At 41.0% G+C, this 15,465-nt stretch overlaps 1 protein-coding gene across 5 annotated transcripts in view; it reads left to right on the top strand.

Moving 5' to 3' along the window:
• unc5a (unc-5 netrin receptor A) overlaps window positions 1-15,465 on the top strand; it is a 204,121-nt gene that overhangs the window by 111,211 nt on the left and 77,445 nt on the right. For all 5 annotated transcript variants that reach the window (XM_041797637.1, XM_041797636.1, XM_041797634.1 and 2 more), the window contains exon 2: window positions 5,235-5,450. In XM_041797637.1, the coding sequence (XP_041653571.1) occupies window positions 5,235-5,450 (216 nt within the window). The remainder of the gene's footprint in view (window positions 1-5,234; window positions 5,451-15,465) is intronic.

Here is a 15,465-nt window from a genome sequence, read left to right as displayed (position 1 = left end):
ATCAAGTCTGACCTAACTTTCCAAATGGTAATGTTTAATGTCCACATTTTTGGTTTACATTTTTAAAAAGGCTAGTATACTGCATAAATACATTAAAAAAGTATATTTATTGCTTTGACAAGTGTTATTATTCAGGGAAAAAAATGGTTATCACAGCTTAACTTTATGATGGACCATGATTTCGCTGACCTCCATGTGCCCCCAGAAACCTTTCCTTTTTATCCCCTCTTAGGGTGGGCTTTGCAAGTATTTTCCTCCATGTGCTGTCTCAGACATAGACACTGTAGGACGTGTGGTTGTTAGCTGAGCTGTTAGCATTAGCAGCACTAGCTCTTACTGTTAGTAAAGTTTACAATGCCATGTCTGACATACTTTTGTGCTGCCTGCACTGTCTATGGAGCCTTGAGTCACTGTTTTCCCAAAAGAAAGTTTTAAAACTCACTGTTTTCCAGGTAAGAGGAAGCCTGACCCAATGTATCTGCTTACTGTGCTTAACTAAAGTACCCTACTTTAGAAATGCACATTCACCCAGAGTAATAATAAAGTAGATTATCAGCCAACAAGTGCTCACCAGCATGGACAATAAAAATAACAGGTTCTATCAGGTTCACATAAAAGGCTGGTGTTACAGTTAAACAAGTGGCCATGCTAACTGTTGACTATACGACAAAAATGTATGGGTTAATAACGAAAACTTAAGGAGCCCATTTATTAGTTTTTCATTAAATTCATCTCTTTTGATCATGTCTTGTGTGTAACAGAAAATGCTCAGTGTTTTAACAATGATGTGACTGCTTAAACATCATCAGTTAACATGGTCACGCATTAAAATATAACACCTGCTCTCCCACCTCATCATTTACTAAGTATTTATGAACTTGTTTTTTTTTTTTTTTTCTGACGAGTTTCTGATAAATGTTTCCTGCCTAAGCTCACACATTTATTTTCATATTAAAATTTTTTGCAATGTAAGCACAAATAACCATGTTTTTCTAATTATTGTAGATAGTAAATAGCGGTTAAAACACTGTAAATATTATTTTAAAAAATCATTTTGAGCACATTTTATAAGACTTTGTAATGTAAAATACTAATATACAGCCCGTATTCAACAACAGACTGGAGCAGATGCTGTAGCTAATTATCACCTCTGTAAGAAAAAAGGATTCGTTGTGAATCCCCCAGAATCGGAAGTGAATTGAATCATGAGATACTGAAAGATTCACATCCCTTATCAAAACCTTACATATGTTTTAGTTTAAAAAATGTGTGTTTACAGTATGCAGAGGTGTTTGATGTGTGCCTTACAGAGGGAGAGTGTGTGGTTGAAGCTGAAAAATGTTTTCTCAATCTCAGACATGTGGAGGAGTAAATATTTGTCATCTGGGGACAAACACACATCAGTCAGCTGTGCTGTAGTTTATATATGATGGAACATGGAGCCATTTTTTCATCTACACATTACATTCGTGCCTTTCCCCCATGTTTGATCACTCCTTACTGTAATGTTGTTAGCTTAGTGAAAGTATTTGTTTCTTTACATGAGCTCTAATGCACATTCATTATGTTCAGAGTGATTACCAAATAAAGATACTCAGTGGTATTAAAGCGTTCAGAAAGCCACTTGAGCAAAGCAAAGTGCTCAGATGAAAAACGTCAACCAACAAACTGGTTGTGACAAATCTGATCTGGGCTTTGTTGTTAATGGCAGCTAAACATGAAATGGTTTCATATTCCGGATAGTAATTTTAATTGAATTAATTTCAGAGGACATTGTAAGGGGCTGATGGTGTCATAAAACACTTGTTATAGCTGCTGTTCATCACTCTGATGTAAATTATGCCTAGTGATTGCTCAATGATGCTTTTCCTTTGGGGACATGACGTTGTAAAAAAAAAAGAAGAGGAGGAAGAAAAAAATGTAATTGGCTCCAAAGGGCACATGATGTGTTGGTGCCATGAGGGAGAAACACAAAAGAGGGTTATTTTCTCTGCAGCGATGGCTTTTCTCCCCGCTGACATCCTCATGCTGTGGTGCATTCAGCAAATTCTGTTCTCCAAGTAGATAATAAGGGGAGAAATTAAAAAATAAATGCTTCTTTTACAAATGGTAATAACACAAGTCGACAGTGCGTGGCACTCTGACACGAGCAGAGGAGGAGCAGGAGTGGGGAAAGTGATTTTGAAAAGGAGACCAAAGATTTGTGTTTATATAAAAATGGAAAATGAGTAAGTGACATTACAGTAAAAATCATTGTGAAATATTGAGGATGGCAACAAAAACCTGCTTGCTTTGAAGAATGTAATCTGTCTTGCTTTTTAAAAGGAGGGTTATTAGTTTCTAGAGTTACAGCTGTTACAGGAATATGACGGATTATCTAAGTATTGCACATTTCAGATGTTTCTGACTGCATCTCCTCCTACGGGCATGCTCATTCTTTGTCTTGGGAGCTGAAGAGGTCAGCTGGACACGTGGGACATTTGGGTCTGTGCGCAGCAAGAAATGTGCGCCGGACATCATGGCTCAGCAAACTGACACCTGGTGCACCCTTGTTGTGTTTGTGCACAGGGTGGTGCACGTGTGAGGTCAGCTGCAGAGTCTCTTGAGGGAATGGCAGCTGCAGACAAATGTCAGGTCACTTCCTAAAGCATTTCTTGTAAAAAGTCAAAGCATCACAGTCATTATTTAGGGTTCTTTTTTTTAGGGTGCTGTGTAACAACTGTGCAGGATTACAGCAGTGTTGCATAGTGGTTACTGTTCCTGGCAACAAATCCAGCATGTTGTATCAATTAAACCGTCCTCATTGGGCCGAATGGTCAACAAGGGAGGCATTTAGCATCTTGTGTTTGTTGTTTGTGTGTGCACTAAATGATCTGGCAATGGTCCTCGGATGCATTCGACGATTAATGGCGGCTTTAGCCAATCACATTCAGTGGATTCTGATGCAGTGCCCACAGTGCTGCTGAATGTCTATTTGATTTGTGCACTGACCTGCAAGAAGTCTGTTAAGTGGTTGATACTCCCTGTGTGCTAGTGCATGTGTGTGTGAGAGTGTGCACGTTGACTTTGAAGTACATTGTGTCGTGACAATAATCTAAGCCAATTTACTACGCATCAGCCCTCCATTATGGCTTTGATATAAAGCAGTGCGTGACTAGAATGCCTTCCTATAAAAACGATAATTTACTTCTCCAAAGAAATTACGTGTTTAACCTCATTAACCTAAAGTGCACGCACTAAAACGGGAGTGTAACCCCCACCCCACCTCACGTGACAAACACAAGCATGCACACGCATAAACACAAATTAGAACCACCATCACAAGTTGAGAGTTCGAGTTGAAAGTGACCTCTGCAAATGAGAAGCCAAAGACGAGTTAACATCATCAGAAGCTCATTGTTACAACTCGTCAGCGTCTCAGGCGGCTTCAGTTTCCCCCTCTGTTTCAACATCATCCGGCCAGTGTGAGATGATTAACCTGGCAGGTGTGGGGTGAGTCTCACCCACTGTTTTAGTGAGCTGTCGTCTTCAGTCAGCGGGGAGTACAGAGGGTCAGCTCGGCCGGCTAATGGCTATGGTCACAGTGCTGGAAGCCAGCCCATTAGAAGAAACGGCCGTCATTAGGACCAGCACACTTTCAACCACCCTGACCTGCTGGTCCCACGCTGTTTATTAGCAAAGTTTTAGCTCTCGGTTAGAGCAATTATACTCACTATTCATGATGATCTGTGGCCTTTTCCTCCACACCACCAGACAGGAAGCACATACAGAGTAAATGACATCAAGCAGGCAAGCTGTCCTGAGTATGAGCCCTTGTATTTATCACTTCCCCCTCCCCGCAAATGTGTTGCAATAACAAAAATGTGCTTTGGAAAATGAGGAAAAAGGCAAAGTGTCAGCTTGTGATCAATGTTGTTCATTGGACACAGAACATTTAGTTTTCATTAAGAGTTAAACATGTACACCAAACATTAATGGGGTTCAGTGGCGGCATGCTTCACCGTATCTCATCCTGATAAATTAGCAAGTCAGCACACAGGGGTAAAAGAAGAAAGGCAGAAGAAAGAGGGGCATTAATAAAGTGGGGGAGGGTAGTGGGGGAGGGGCTGACAGATAATGTCTTTATTCAAAGATGGGTGTTTGTGATGCAATGTAATATTATCCCCGACCCGAGCATCAGCAGGGAGGAGAGGAAGAGAGGTCAGCGTGAGTGTTTCATTAAAGAGATGTGGATTGCCATCTTCTGCTGCACGGGGAGCAGTGGAAAAGGCTGTTAATGCCCAGTCTGTCAGCCATATTGGATTCAGGGTACTAAATTAATATTACCCTCCTTTTAAAGGGGTTTTATTTTGGGATTTACTGATCTCCCTTGAGTGTTGCTAGTGTAAAGAGGTTATTCCCTTTTTCTACTCTCTTCTACGTCCTCTCTATCTCTTCCACAAGGCTAATATGTTTAGAGAGGGAGAAAGTGTGTTCACAGAGGGAGGATGAGTGCGCTGTAGGCTCCATTGTGTCATTCAGAGTTTGTATTATACATTTTTCAGTTTGCTCTAAGATGCAGCGTTTTCTCCCTGAAGGACAGCTCTTGTATCTCTGCGCTGGGCATATCCGCCTTCCCTCTGTCTTCCCCTATCTCACAAGATCATGCAGGAATAAAATGCCATCTACTGTATATAGAAAGTGAATTTAAGCTAACTGGCTGCCTATCTGTCAGTCATCCCTAAACTGGCTGCCTCTCACACCGTCTCGCCCTAATACGGGTAGAGTTAGAGTCCTGGTGGAGAGCTGTATAACACGTCGTGAAGTGGCCTGGTCGCTGAGGCAGGATTTACAGCCGCCGGTCCATCATGTTAAAGGGCCGTGATTAAGAGCTGGAGTAAAAACATGGACTCCCACCACCCCTGTGACCCGGCCAAGAGCACACAAGGCCGAGCTCTGTTGCTGCCAACCCTCGTCCATGCGGCCCTGCCTCTCTTCTTCACTCTGTCTGTCCATCTGTCTCCATCTTTGCTCCCATGCCTCTTTCATGTGCATATGTATGAGTCTCGAATCACCAAGGACACAGATTCCCTACATTATGTCAAATACATTTCCACTTACAAGTCAAAGAGTCAGGACAGTGAAGCAGGAAAAGGTTCAATATCCGCCTTCCTGACAACTTGAAAACTTAAAAGCTTTTTTTTTTCTTGGCATGTCTCTTAAATTCTTTTTATTTATTTTTTTTTCCTTTAAAGGTTCGGAGCACACTGCCACGGCAACACTTCCTGCCGCCTTCACGGACCTGTTACCTCACTTCCTGATTGAGCCGCAGGACGAATACATCGTGAAAAACAAGCCAGTGACGCTGACATGCCGCTCCACCCCTGCAACACAGATCTACTTCAAGTGCAATGGCGAGTGGGTTCACCAGGACGACCACTTGATTGAGCGGACTGTTGACCCAGCAACAGGTACAAACAAATCAAACCACTGATTTCCTTTTGGGTTCTTACATGTAAATTAGGCATCCTCTTCTGCCTGGCATAAATGTTTTTCTGTGCTGCTTGTGTCATCGCAGCTCCATAGATACAGTGCATAAAATATCTGCATGCAGAAATGAAGGTTTGCTATTTTGCTATGATTACTGTGCTCCATCAGGCTCTTGGCTCGTCCTCCAGCCTATTAAGCCTGCCACTCACATAATAAGCACATTGGTTTCAGTCTCAGAAATCATCTCCATCACCTTGGAGACCTGTTTGTTTTCCTCTTGGTTGTGCAGCAGTCCTCCCGCCTCCACTATCAGTGTCATAAACACATATGACACTGATGTGGTGTGATTCAGCGGCATTCGGCAAATTCTAACCTCTCATTCACAGCCTGACAACTGATTGGAGACGAGAAAGGTGAAAAATGACACGTTTTTTCTCCGGGAGGGAGGGCAGCACATACTCAGGCACACACAATTTGAATGCACGCTTAGATCTGCAGCCACACATAACAGTCGCATGCATTAAAATAGGGGATTGATATCACGACTGTGAGAGCCACAAAACACTGTCAGAGTGCAAACACACAGAGAGAATGTGTTTTTTGCAGGAATCTTTCAGTTCATATACATCTTTTGTCTCCTGTTTCAGATCAAGAGCTCTCTGTGCAAGCAATTTATCCGACTGGTCATTAGGGGTTGTAATTAGCATGCAGCAGCTCAGTGAATTTAGGACTGAATTGTCTGAATAGTAACATGGGGTTAGCTTCTCCAAGTGTCAGTTCAACCCGACAAGGTGAGTTATTTCTAATCTAGTTCAGATATCCTCTCGTTCTGAAGCTGTGATTGATGTGCGTTCTGACGTGTCCTCTTCTGCACCTGCTCCTGCTTTTTGACTTTTCATATAAAACCACACCAAGCACAAAGATTCAAACACTTTCAAATGTGTGAGCCACTTTGATGCATCGCAAGCGATTTAAACTTCAGTTCTCTGCAGGTTGGGAGCAGTTTCCCTTTACTACAGAAGATATGAGAGAGTAAAATGTGGCGGTTTTTTTTTCCAGAAGACGAGTTTGTTTTGAAAAACAGGTGAAGCCAAGTCTATAGTTCATCGTGTCATGTCATAACCCTGCTGTCACTCACACACAGCCCCCTGTTGTTTGATTTGTTTCACCTTGGGTACTAGTTGCAGTTTTCAAAGCCAGAGTCTTTTTTTGAACGAGGCTCTTGTGAATAACGGGAATGAAAGTGCATTAAAAGTTAATTTTCAGAACAGAAAGTGAACACTCCAGGGAGCACTTGTGGATTTGGATCATTAGGCAGAGATTTTGTCGGTAAGTCAACACTGACACAATTTGATCAAGTCCCAGCGCTGCCTCCCTGCTTGTGTTTCATTAAAGTTCTGCTCTCATGATCTCTCTGTTGATGAGGTTGGATAAACAAAATCAACATACTGACATTATCAACAGTCCCTTTTGATCCAAGTTCTCATCAATTCTATTGTTCATACTTTCCTGATGTAAGTTAGAAGAAAAAGAGAACAATACATTTTTAACTAGGGCTGTCAAATGATTAGATTTTTAAAATTTGAATAATCTCCAAATTTAACCTTTTGTTTCATTTTTAAATTCCACTTTTTTGCATTTTAAACTGCTTTTATTTAATTTGGATCTGTGACTGTCTGAAGCTAAGGGTAATTGATTTCCTGTTTGAATACAAAACCACTTTATTTTTGAAAGACAATAAGGAGCTTTTGTCAAATTAAATTATATGACCTGAACTTAATCAGAAAAAAAATAATTTGTTATGGATTGAAAGGAAATAAGGGAACAGTTAAAAGATAAATGTTGATATCACAGGGTATAGATTTCTTTCACTTGTCCACTTCGCTGTCTGAGAAGTTTTTACATTTAAATGTGATTTTAAAAAAGCATGCACTAATCATGGATCATATGACGATTAATGCATTTAATGCATTTTTAATCAATCAGTCAATCAATCTCTGTTTCTGTAGCACCAATTTACAAGGAAAGTTATCTCAAGACACTTTATAAAGAGGGTAGGTGTAGACCATACTTTCTTTTTTGGCCTATTGTAAGAGACCAGTTTTAATTATTATTGTAATAAACACTACCCCGATTATAATAACCACCAGCGTTAATCACCATGAGCACAGCACTAACAGTAATTTAGCCCCGGTACAGAGGCACTGAGGATGAAAAGGTGTGGAGAAAAGCATGAAGAGGAGAGGGACAAGAGAAATAACAAGATAACAAATAAGAAACATTTATGGCAGCTGTTACCGTGAACTTATCCCCCATTCTTGTAGGAAAGTTTTTGGAAACAGCTTTAATTGATTATAAATCAAAAATTCAATAATAGTCTATAAAGTACACAATTATTCATATTCACTTCTGCTGTCCCGTTTTATATTGGCTCTCCTTTTACTAGAGTTCAATAATTCTAAATTAAGCAATTCAGGGTGCCATAGTTCAAGTAAACATGTAAAAGGGCCTATAAACAAATGTTCTCTTTTGTATTGTGGCTCTGAGTTTATAGCATTTGCTGCTTGTTGTGATTGGATGAAATCCAAATGAAGTTTAGTTAGTCTTGATGAGAACATGATGCACTGCAGGAAAGTTTAATGGAACATAACATTGTTTCAGCAGCACTATGCTAACCTTTAGCGACAATGGACCATTTAATGTGTGGTTCCAAGCTGCTACAGTCTGTGTTTATTTGTGTAGGAAAGAGTTTGCTGTGCCGGGTGCTGTGAACACCTGTAGGAGTGAGGGACTCAGATTTAGAAACCCTGTGAAGTCCTGAGGCCTCCACATCACACTGTGCACCCGCTGCCTTTGATGATGAAGGTGTCATATGAGAGGCGGGGCTGTACGGATATGAAGGACACGTTGATGTCTAGAGGTACGGCGACTCCAAGGTACCCACATCGATCTCTCAAACACTTGTGCTGTTTAATGTCAGCGCTGCCCTGAGGAGTTTACTGATGGCCCCCTCTAATCTGCCTTCCTGCAACGAACATGTGAGGCGCACACACCAGCAGCAGTAAAGCTGTGTCTGTGTGAGCATGTGTAGCACAGGCTTGACGAAGTGTCCTCTCACCCTGGTCGTCACAGTCACACTGGACTCTAAACTTGTACCTGTTGCCAAGCAACCAAGACTTCTGTCACACCAGGAGCTGCCCAACGTCAACATGGAGCCTGGAGGAGGGATGAATACGGAGTTTGGAGACATTCCCAAGTTGACAAAAATGGATTGACAATTTATACCGAGTGCAACAGTGAAAAATCACCACCTCAAAATAACCCATTTCTCTGGGAGAAACTTTGAGATATGCCTTTCCTGACTCCTGAGAGGTCGTTGTTTTTTTTTTTTTTACCCTCAAGTTTCCACAGTGAGGAGAAAACAAGCTCGCTCCTCTGTTAACAAAAACTGAAAAGTAGACACTGTGTACCTCGTCTACCAACAACACCAAAAAACCTGAAATATTTCTACCAGTTTCATTTGCTATGGCATTCAGTGTGATTGGGATTCTCATCAAGGCTCCCTGTTCTTTTGAAATGTAAATGAAAATCAGGCTGTGGATGGAGTTAATGCCCTTAATTCTAATGGTAAAATAAAGGAAATGGCTAAAAGACAAATCTGAGTCAAGAGTCACTGCTGGAGATGAATTACACATTTGCTCCGTGATTTTCTATTCTACATGATTGTCTTTGTTCTAGTCTTTGATAGACGAGTGGCCCATCAACAAAAAAATACACAAAACCCTTGATTAGGTATACAGTACTAAGTGAAAAAGCCATATACTCTAAGAATATGTATACCCTCTGATTACATGCCCTATTTTTTGCCACTGCATTTTTTCATCAATGCTGTTAAGAAGACCTTATTGATAAGGGAATGATGATTATTGTTGGATTTCTGTTTAAAAAAGTGCTGAGTATATTGGAAACAAATCCAATTTTTATTCAACCATTATTTAAACAGATGAATTCAATCCATTAAGATTGAGATCTCTTTCACAAGGCTAGCCTGGCCCAGAGGTCAGCAGTCATTTAAGATTTGAGATAGAGTTCTTTAAACACCATAATTGGAACAGAGAGGCCCCTGAAGCCCTTTTATATAAGCGGTTTACAAAGCAAGTGAATGCTACATTTTAAACCCACAGTACGCAACTTCAGCTGTCAGAGGGCTTTCATTCAAAATGACGAAGTCCCTGCTTCACTGGCACAAGTTTAACTTTCATAAACAGCATTAGCTGTGGCTCAATACATCGTTTCAAGCCCCATACATGTACTCTCCAGGATAACATAGCGCCGAAACAAAGTTAACTGTTTGAACATTTCCTGCAGTATAACTGCAAAACTGAGTAGTCTTGTCATGGGAGAGACAGGATTGATGTGTTTTTGTATTTTCAGAGTGTTTTCACTTAAAAAATATTCGTTGTGTTTTCTTCACAAGACAAAACAGGAGACTTCTTTCAGACTGCTTTGTTTTCCAATTACAACAGGCTGCAGAGCTGTTTGGCATTAAATGAGGGTGTGACTGATGGATAAGAGCAGTGCATTGTCACTTCCTTCTTTCCAATGTGACCGCACCCCCATTTGGAGGAAAACAGGCCCACAGAATGAGTGGTGGTAGGTTACAAAACAGTGGTAACAAAACGATTAAAAGCCATTTTGTTGTGTTTTGTGCCTTAATTAAAATCCCATAATGTATGTTTTGTCATTCTCTACTGACGAAAGGGTGTCAAACGAGAGTTCTTTGTCTTTTGGCTGAAGCTGGAAATGTTGGACTGGTGTTGTGTTCTTGATGACTTTAAACTAGCTATCGTCCTGTGACAGCAGGAGCTGTAGTCTGTCTGCCTGGTAACAGCATTGGCCGATCATCTAGTCTGACAGTATTTCTCAGTTTACCAGTCAATAGTGCAACCAGCACTGTAGGATTCAGTGTTTTAATGGACCAGTGCTGTCTCATATAAAAGCACTCTAGCATGTGGTCGCTGCGCAAGGATCTTTTGGTCTGCTATGTGGATCATCACTGCTCTCTTTATTATAAACTCTAAATTTTTCAAAGCCACGTCTATTGGGACCTTCACTGTGAATAAGTTGTTTGTTGTATATAGGCTATTGTGAATCTGTTTTGCTCAACATTTGAATAAATGATAAATTATATGAGGTAGACTGGAATTTTCGCCTGAGACTCAGAATTTTTGCTCATTGATGGCACAGTAGGTTTACCAGAGATTATGATAACACACACAGTTCACCTATTTGTCCTGCCATTAAGTGCGTAATGCACACTCTCTCTCCCTCTCACACACAAACACTCTCTCACTCCCTCGATCTGGGTCTATTAAAAGTTATTAAAGTACAATCGGCCCAACTCTTATCTATAGGAAAGCTTGTAACAACAATAAAAAATATATTTTTTCATGCCAGTAATCAATGACCGCTAAGTTTAAAGCAACAAAGCTGCACAAGAAATAGTCTGCATGAGTCAACATGCAGGCCTGTTACAACTGCATATGATAATGCATAGAAAAATAAGAGCTATGCACAATAACTCTGATAACCTTATTTAAACTTAAACAGCAACTGTGGGACAACATGCACAGCTCTGCCATAGGAGCACCTCTCAACTCAACTCTGGTTACTCTGTGTAATTTCAGATGCATATTGTACCGGTACCACTGCACTGCAGTGGGCAAATCAGGGCATGCAAGCGATGCAAACATCCCATGTCCTATAAATTGTCAGGCAAGGGCAGGTTCCTTTGGACTGCGGGCCAAAGCTGTCAAAGACCACTCAATGCAACGTGTCACACTTCTGTTTAACAGATGTAGTGGTGGCATAAAGCAACCTAATATCTGATTCCTATTCTGTTAGGATGTGGTGTAGTAAACATTTATAACAATGCTCCACTCTTGTGCCCACAAATTAATATTGACACTGGTTCTTTTGCATTTATGCAAGGCTTAATAGTGCTGCTTATGTTTGTTTCAGTAACTAATGATTTCTGCTATTTGAATGATTAGAAATAATTAAACATTTGAAGAAGTCTTGTGCATAAAAATCTGACGAGCCGGGTGTAAAAGGATTTGAGACTTATTAAAGCAGCAGAAGATCAAAGTCGTAGTGTTTCTGAATGCATGGCTGATCACAGATGTACTTGAAGCAACCTTTGGTCTGCTGCTGTGATATCTGTGGTGTGAACATCCAGGGATTCCCTTTGCACTAATGATTTCGCTCCTTGATTTCATCACTAAAAGATATCAAACGGGAAAACAAACTGATCAGAGGGAGCTAAAGGCGTATCAATAATGCTTTCACTGCTTCACATCAGAACAGAGTAGGAGAGAAGTCAGAGATGTGTCTGTTTGAGAGATGAACCACTCTGGCTCAGCACAGCAGAGGCAATGTTCAGCAAACTCAGGCCATGTTCACCCCTGGCAGATCCAGGCAGACGTCAAAGTAACTGTGAGGTTTTAAATTAATAACTGACCCAGGTGTGAAGTGCAGACATGTTTCAGTCAGTATTCAAAGCTCAAGAGGAGGAAAACATGACATGTGGATAACTGTCTACAGCAGGCAGGACCTCTGCCCTCATCAGACAGCTCTGTTTATTGAACCTGATTCTGAGCAGGGCAGGCAAAGCTGTGTGTACATGCAGAAAAACTGACGCTCCTTTGTATTCAGTGAACGGATCCCACACAAATAACACACCCCTGTCTCAATAAGCACACACTCACACAGGGCCACTTGTCTCAAAAGCTCCTCCGAACATGGGAAGGGAAAGAGATGTCACGATTTGTCCTTCTTCTTCTGGTATAAATGTCAGATATCGATCTATCCTCTAGTCTATCGGTTCTCATTACCTATCCTCAGTAACTTATCTCGATTGTTATGGCTGTGACTGCTTCCTAAGTCTCGGCCTGGCTCTCCGTCTGTTCCAGGTCATCCTTCCTCGGAGCGAGGAGACGTCTGGCGAGTCCTAATAAAGACATATCCTCTGCGAACAAATCAATGCTGACAGTGTGTTTGCATAGATTAGGAGTTTCCACCACACTATGATTTCTCATCAGATGCATGATGAGAAGAAAGGGAGATTGGCATTTGAGCGGAGGGTTGTTGTATGGGGCCGGCTGATTTGATTGTGTTTGCATTTCATCTGCCAGCATTGATGGAAACGATTTTGATCCGCACGCCGCATTGTCACCTCGGCAGCAAACCCTCTCAGGTGGAAAATACATGCATTTCACATTCCTATTTCAATAAACCTCGGCAACCACCTTATGAAGATGGGGAAGAGATTATATTTCTTTTGTTGATTGAACCGGATGTCGACAAGGCTTCAACAATGAAAACAGAAGATGATGGGGAAAATAATGAAATGCTACAGATTTGCCTCGTGCTTTATGAAAGTGAATTTTTCACTGTTTACTTTGGATTACATCCAAATCATTAACTCTTTAATATTCCTTTTATGGTAACACTCCACATTTAGATTCAAATTCCAAGAAGAAATTGCTTTGCAAGTGGCCCAGCCTAAATCATCACAAAATACTAAGTGTGATTTTTAAGGTTGGATTCAAATTTGTCACCAAAAGCTCGTTCAGGTTGTGGTCCATTATGAACAGTCAGCCATGACTTTTATTTCCTCATTCCAGCCATCATTTCCCTCTTATAACCAGGCCCCATGTCCACTTAATTAGCTAGGCCTCACTTTTTCAAGAACTGTTACCGTTGAGCATTACTCTCATGTGCTAGATTCTCACAGGCCACTTTATTAGGTACACCTAATATTGCTAGTTAACACAAATAGCTTTCAGTCAACCACATGGCAGAAACTCATTCACCTTCAAATCTAGATAAACATCTGAATTTCAGATATCTAAAACAATTCCGACTTGTCAGCGGGTTTTAAATACATACAAAGATGTATTTTTGACAAGAAGTTATTTGAACCAATCTGCTAAGATTTGAAATTTTTGCATTGTTGTGCTTTGAAAACAGAGTTGCAGACACCCTTTTTTTTTTTTGCTGTCAAATTTATTTAAAAACAAATTAGAATTGAAGAGAGAGTGATCTTTTACTGTTCAACCTTGTAATGATTTTTTGAAATTGATTTTTATGGTCTTTGTCTTGTCTCAGTCTATTCCCCCAAAAGTCTTGGTCTTGTTGTGGTCTCAGTGCGATGGGATCTCGGGCATGCCTTGGTCTTGGATAGTGTGGACTTGACTACAACACTTCTTTGAATGTGCCATGGTTGTTGGTGCCAGACGTGCTGGTCTGAGTATTTCAGAAAAGGCTGATCTACTTGGATTTTCACACACAACCATGTCTAGGGTTTACAGAGAATGGTCAGATAAAGGAACATCCAGTGATCAGCAGATGGGCGAAAATGCGTTGTTGATTTCAGAGGGCAGAGGAGAATGGGTAGACGGGTTGGAGTTGATGGAAAGGCAATAGTAAATCAACTAACCTCTCATTTCAGCCAAGGTATGCAGAACACCATATTTCTGAACACACAGTAGTCGAACCTTGAATCACACAGGCTACAGCAGCAGAAGACCACACTGGGTGCCACTCCTGTAATCTAAGAACAGGAAGCTGAGACTACAATTCACACAGCTCACCAAAATTGGACAAGAGAAAATGGGAGAAATTTAGCCTGGCCTGATGTGTCATTATTTTAGCTAGAAACATTCAGACAGTACGGTCAGAATTTGGCGTTAACAACAAGAAAGTATGGATCCATCCTGCCTTGTAGTAACGGTTCAGGCTGGTGGTAGTGTAATGGTGAGGGGTATATTTTCTTGGCACACTTTGTGCCCCTTAGTACCAACTGAGCATTGTTTAAACGCCATGGCCTACCAGAGTATTGTTGCTGACCATGTCCTTCCCTTTATGACCACAGTGTCCCCATCTTCTCATGGTTGCTTCCAGCAGGATAATGAACCATGTCACAAAGCTCAAATCATCTCAAACTGTTTTTTTGAACATGACAATGAGTTCACTGTACTCCAGTGGCCACAGTCCACAGTCAGCAGATCTCAATCCAATAGAGCATGTTTTAGTTGTGGTGGAACTGGAGAATCCTATCGTGGATGCGCAGCTGTCAAATCTGCTTCAACTGCATGATCCTATCATGTCAATAAAGACCAAAATCTCTGAGGAATGTTTGTTGAAACTACGAAAAATACTGCACAAAGAATTAAGGCAGTCCAACCCAGCACTAGCAAGGTGTACCTAATAAAGTGGCTGGTAACCCATCATATGACCCACTGCATCAGCTTCTGTCCTCATCCAGTCCTTTTAAGTCTGAGTACCGCATATGACGTAGATGGTAAATCTCTGAATCTAACTAATAATGCGTTCAGGCACCACTGGGCTAACCTCCTGTGTCTGCAAACCAGTGAGGTTTCATTTGTATAAAATATGTATTTCCTGATTGACTAGATCCCGGATTGTAATGTGATGACATATTTAATTTCTGATCCAAGGGGGAGATAAGCTAGGCTAAGCCGAGATGATCTGTAACCTTTATTTTAATGCCTCCATACTTATCCTTGGTATTATAGCAGCCAATCACCTCTCTTACACCAACCTCCACCCTCTCTCCCCACTCTTTCTCTTTCTGTCGCTGTATCACACATTTTTTTCTCCCTTTTTTCTTCAGTCCTGTATAGGTCAACAACAAGGATGCTGATAAATAGCTCTACCTTTACTCACAGGAGGTCCTTTTACATGCATGACATTTAGTAAAATGTGAGAACAAGGCGTCCGCTTGCCTGTCAAAATTCAGGTGATTTCAGGACAGAGGCTTCCTAATGTTCCTAGGGGCCGCACACCAGTGATTAAGCATGATCTTTAATGGAATATTGAAGAAGAGTCCTGCTGCAATTTAAGCAAAACCTGATAGGCCTGGGAGCCAGGATCTAATGACCAGGAGGAAATAAGAGAATCTGAGGGAAAGAG

The sequence above is a fragment of the Cheilinus undulatus genome, linkage group 10 (assembly GCF_018320785.1).
Source record: "Cheilinus undulatus linkage group 10, ASM1832078v1, whole genome shotgun sequence".
Classification (NCBI taxonomy): Eukaryota; Metazoa; Chordata; class Actinopteri; order Labriformes; family Labridae; genus Cheilinus; species Cheilinus undulatus.
Note: the sequence above shows the minus strand (reverse complement) of the source record. Positions and strands in the feature narration are given on the sequence as shown.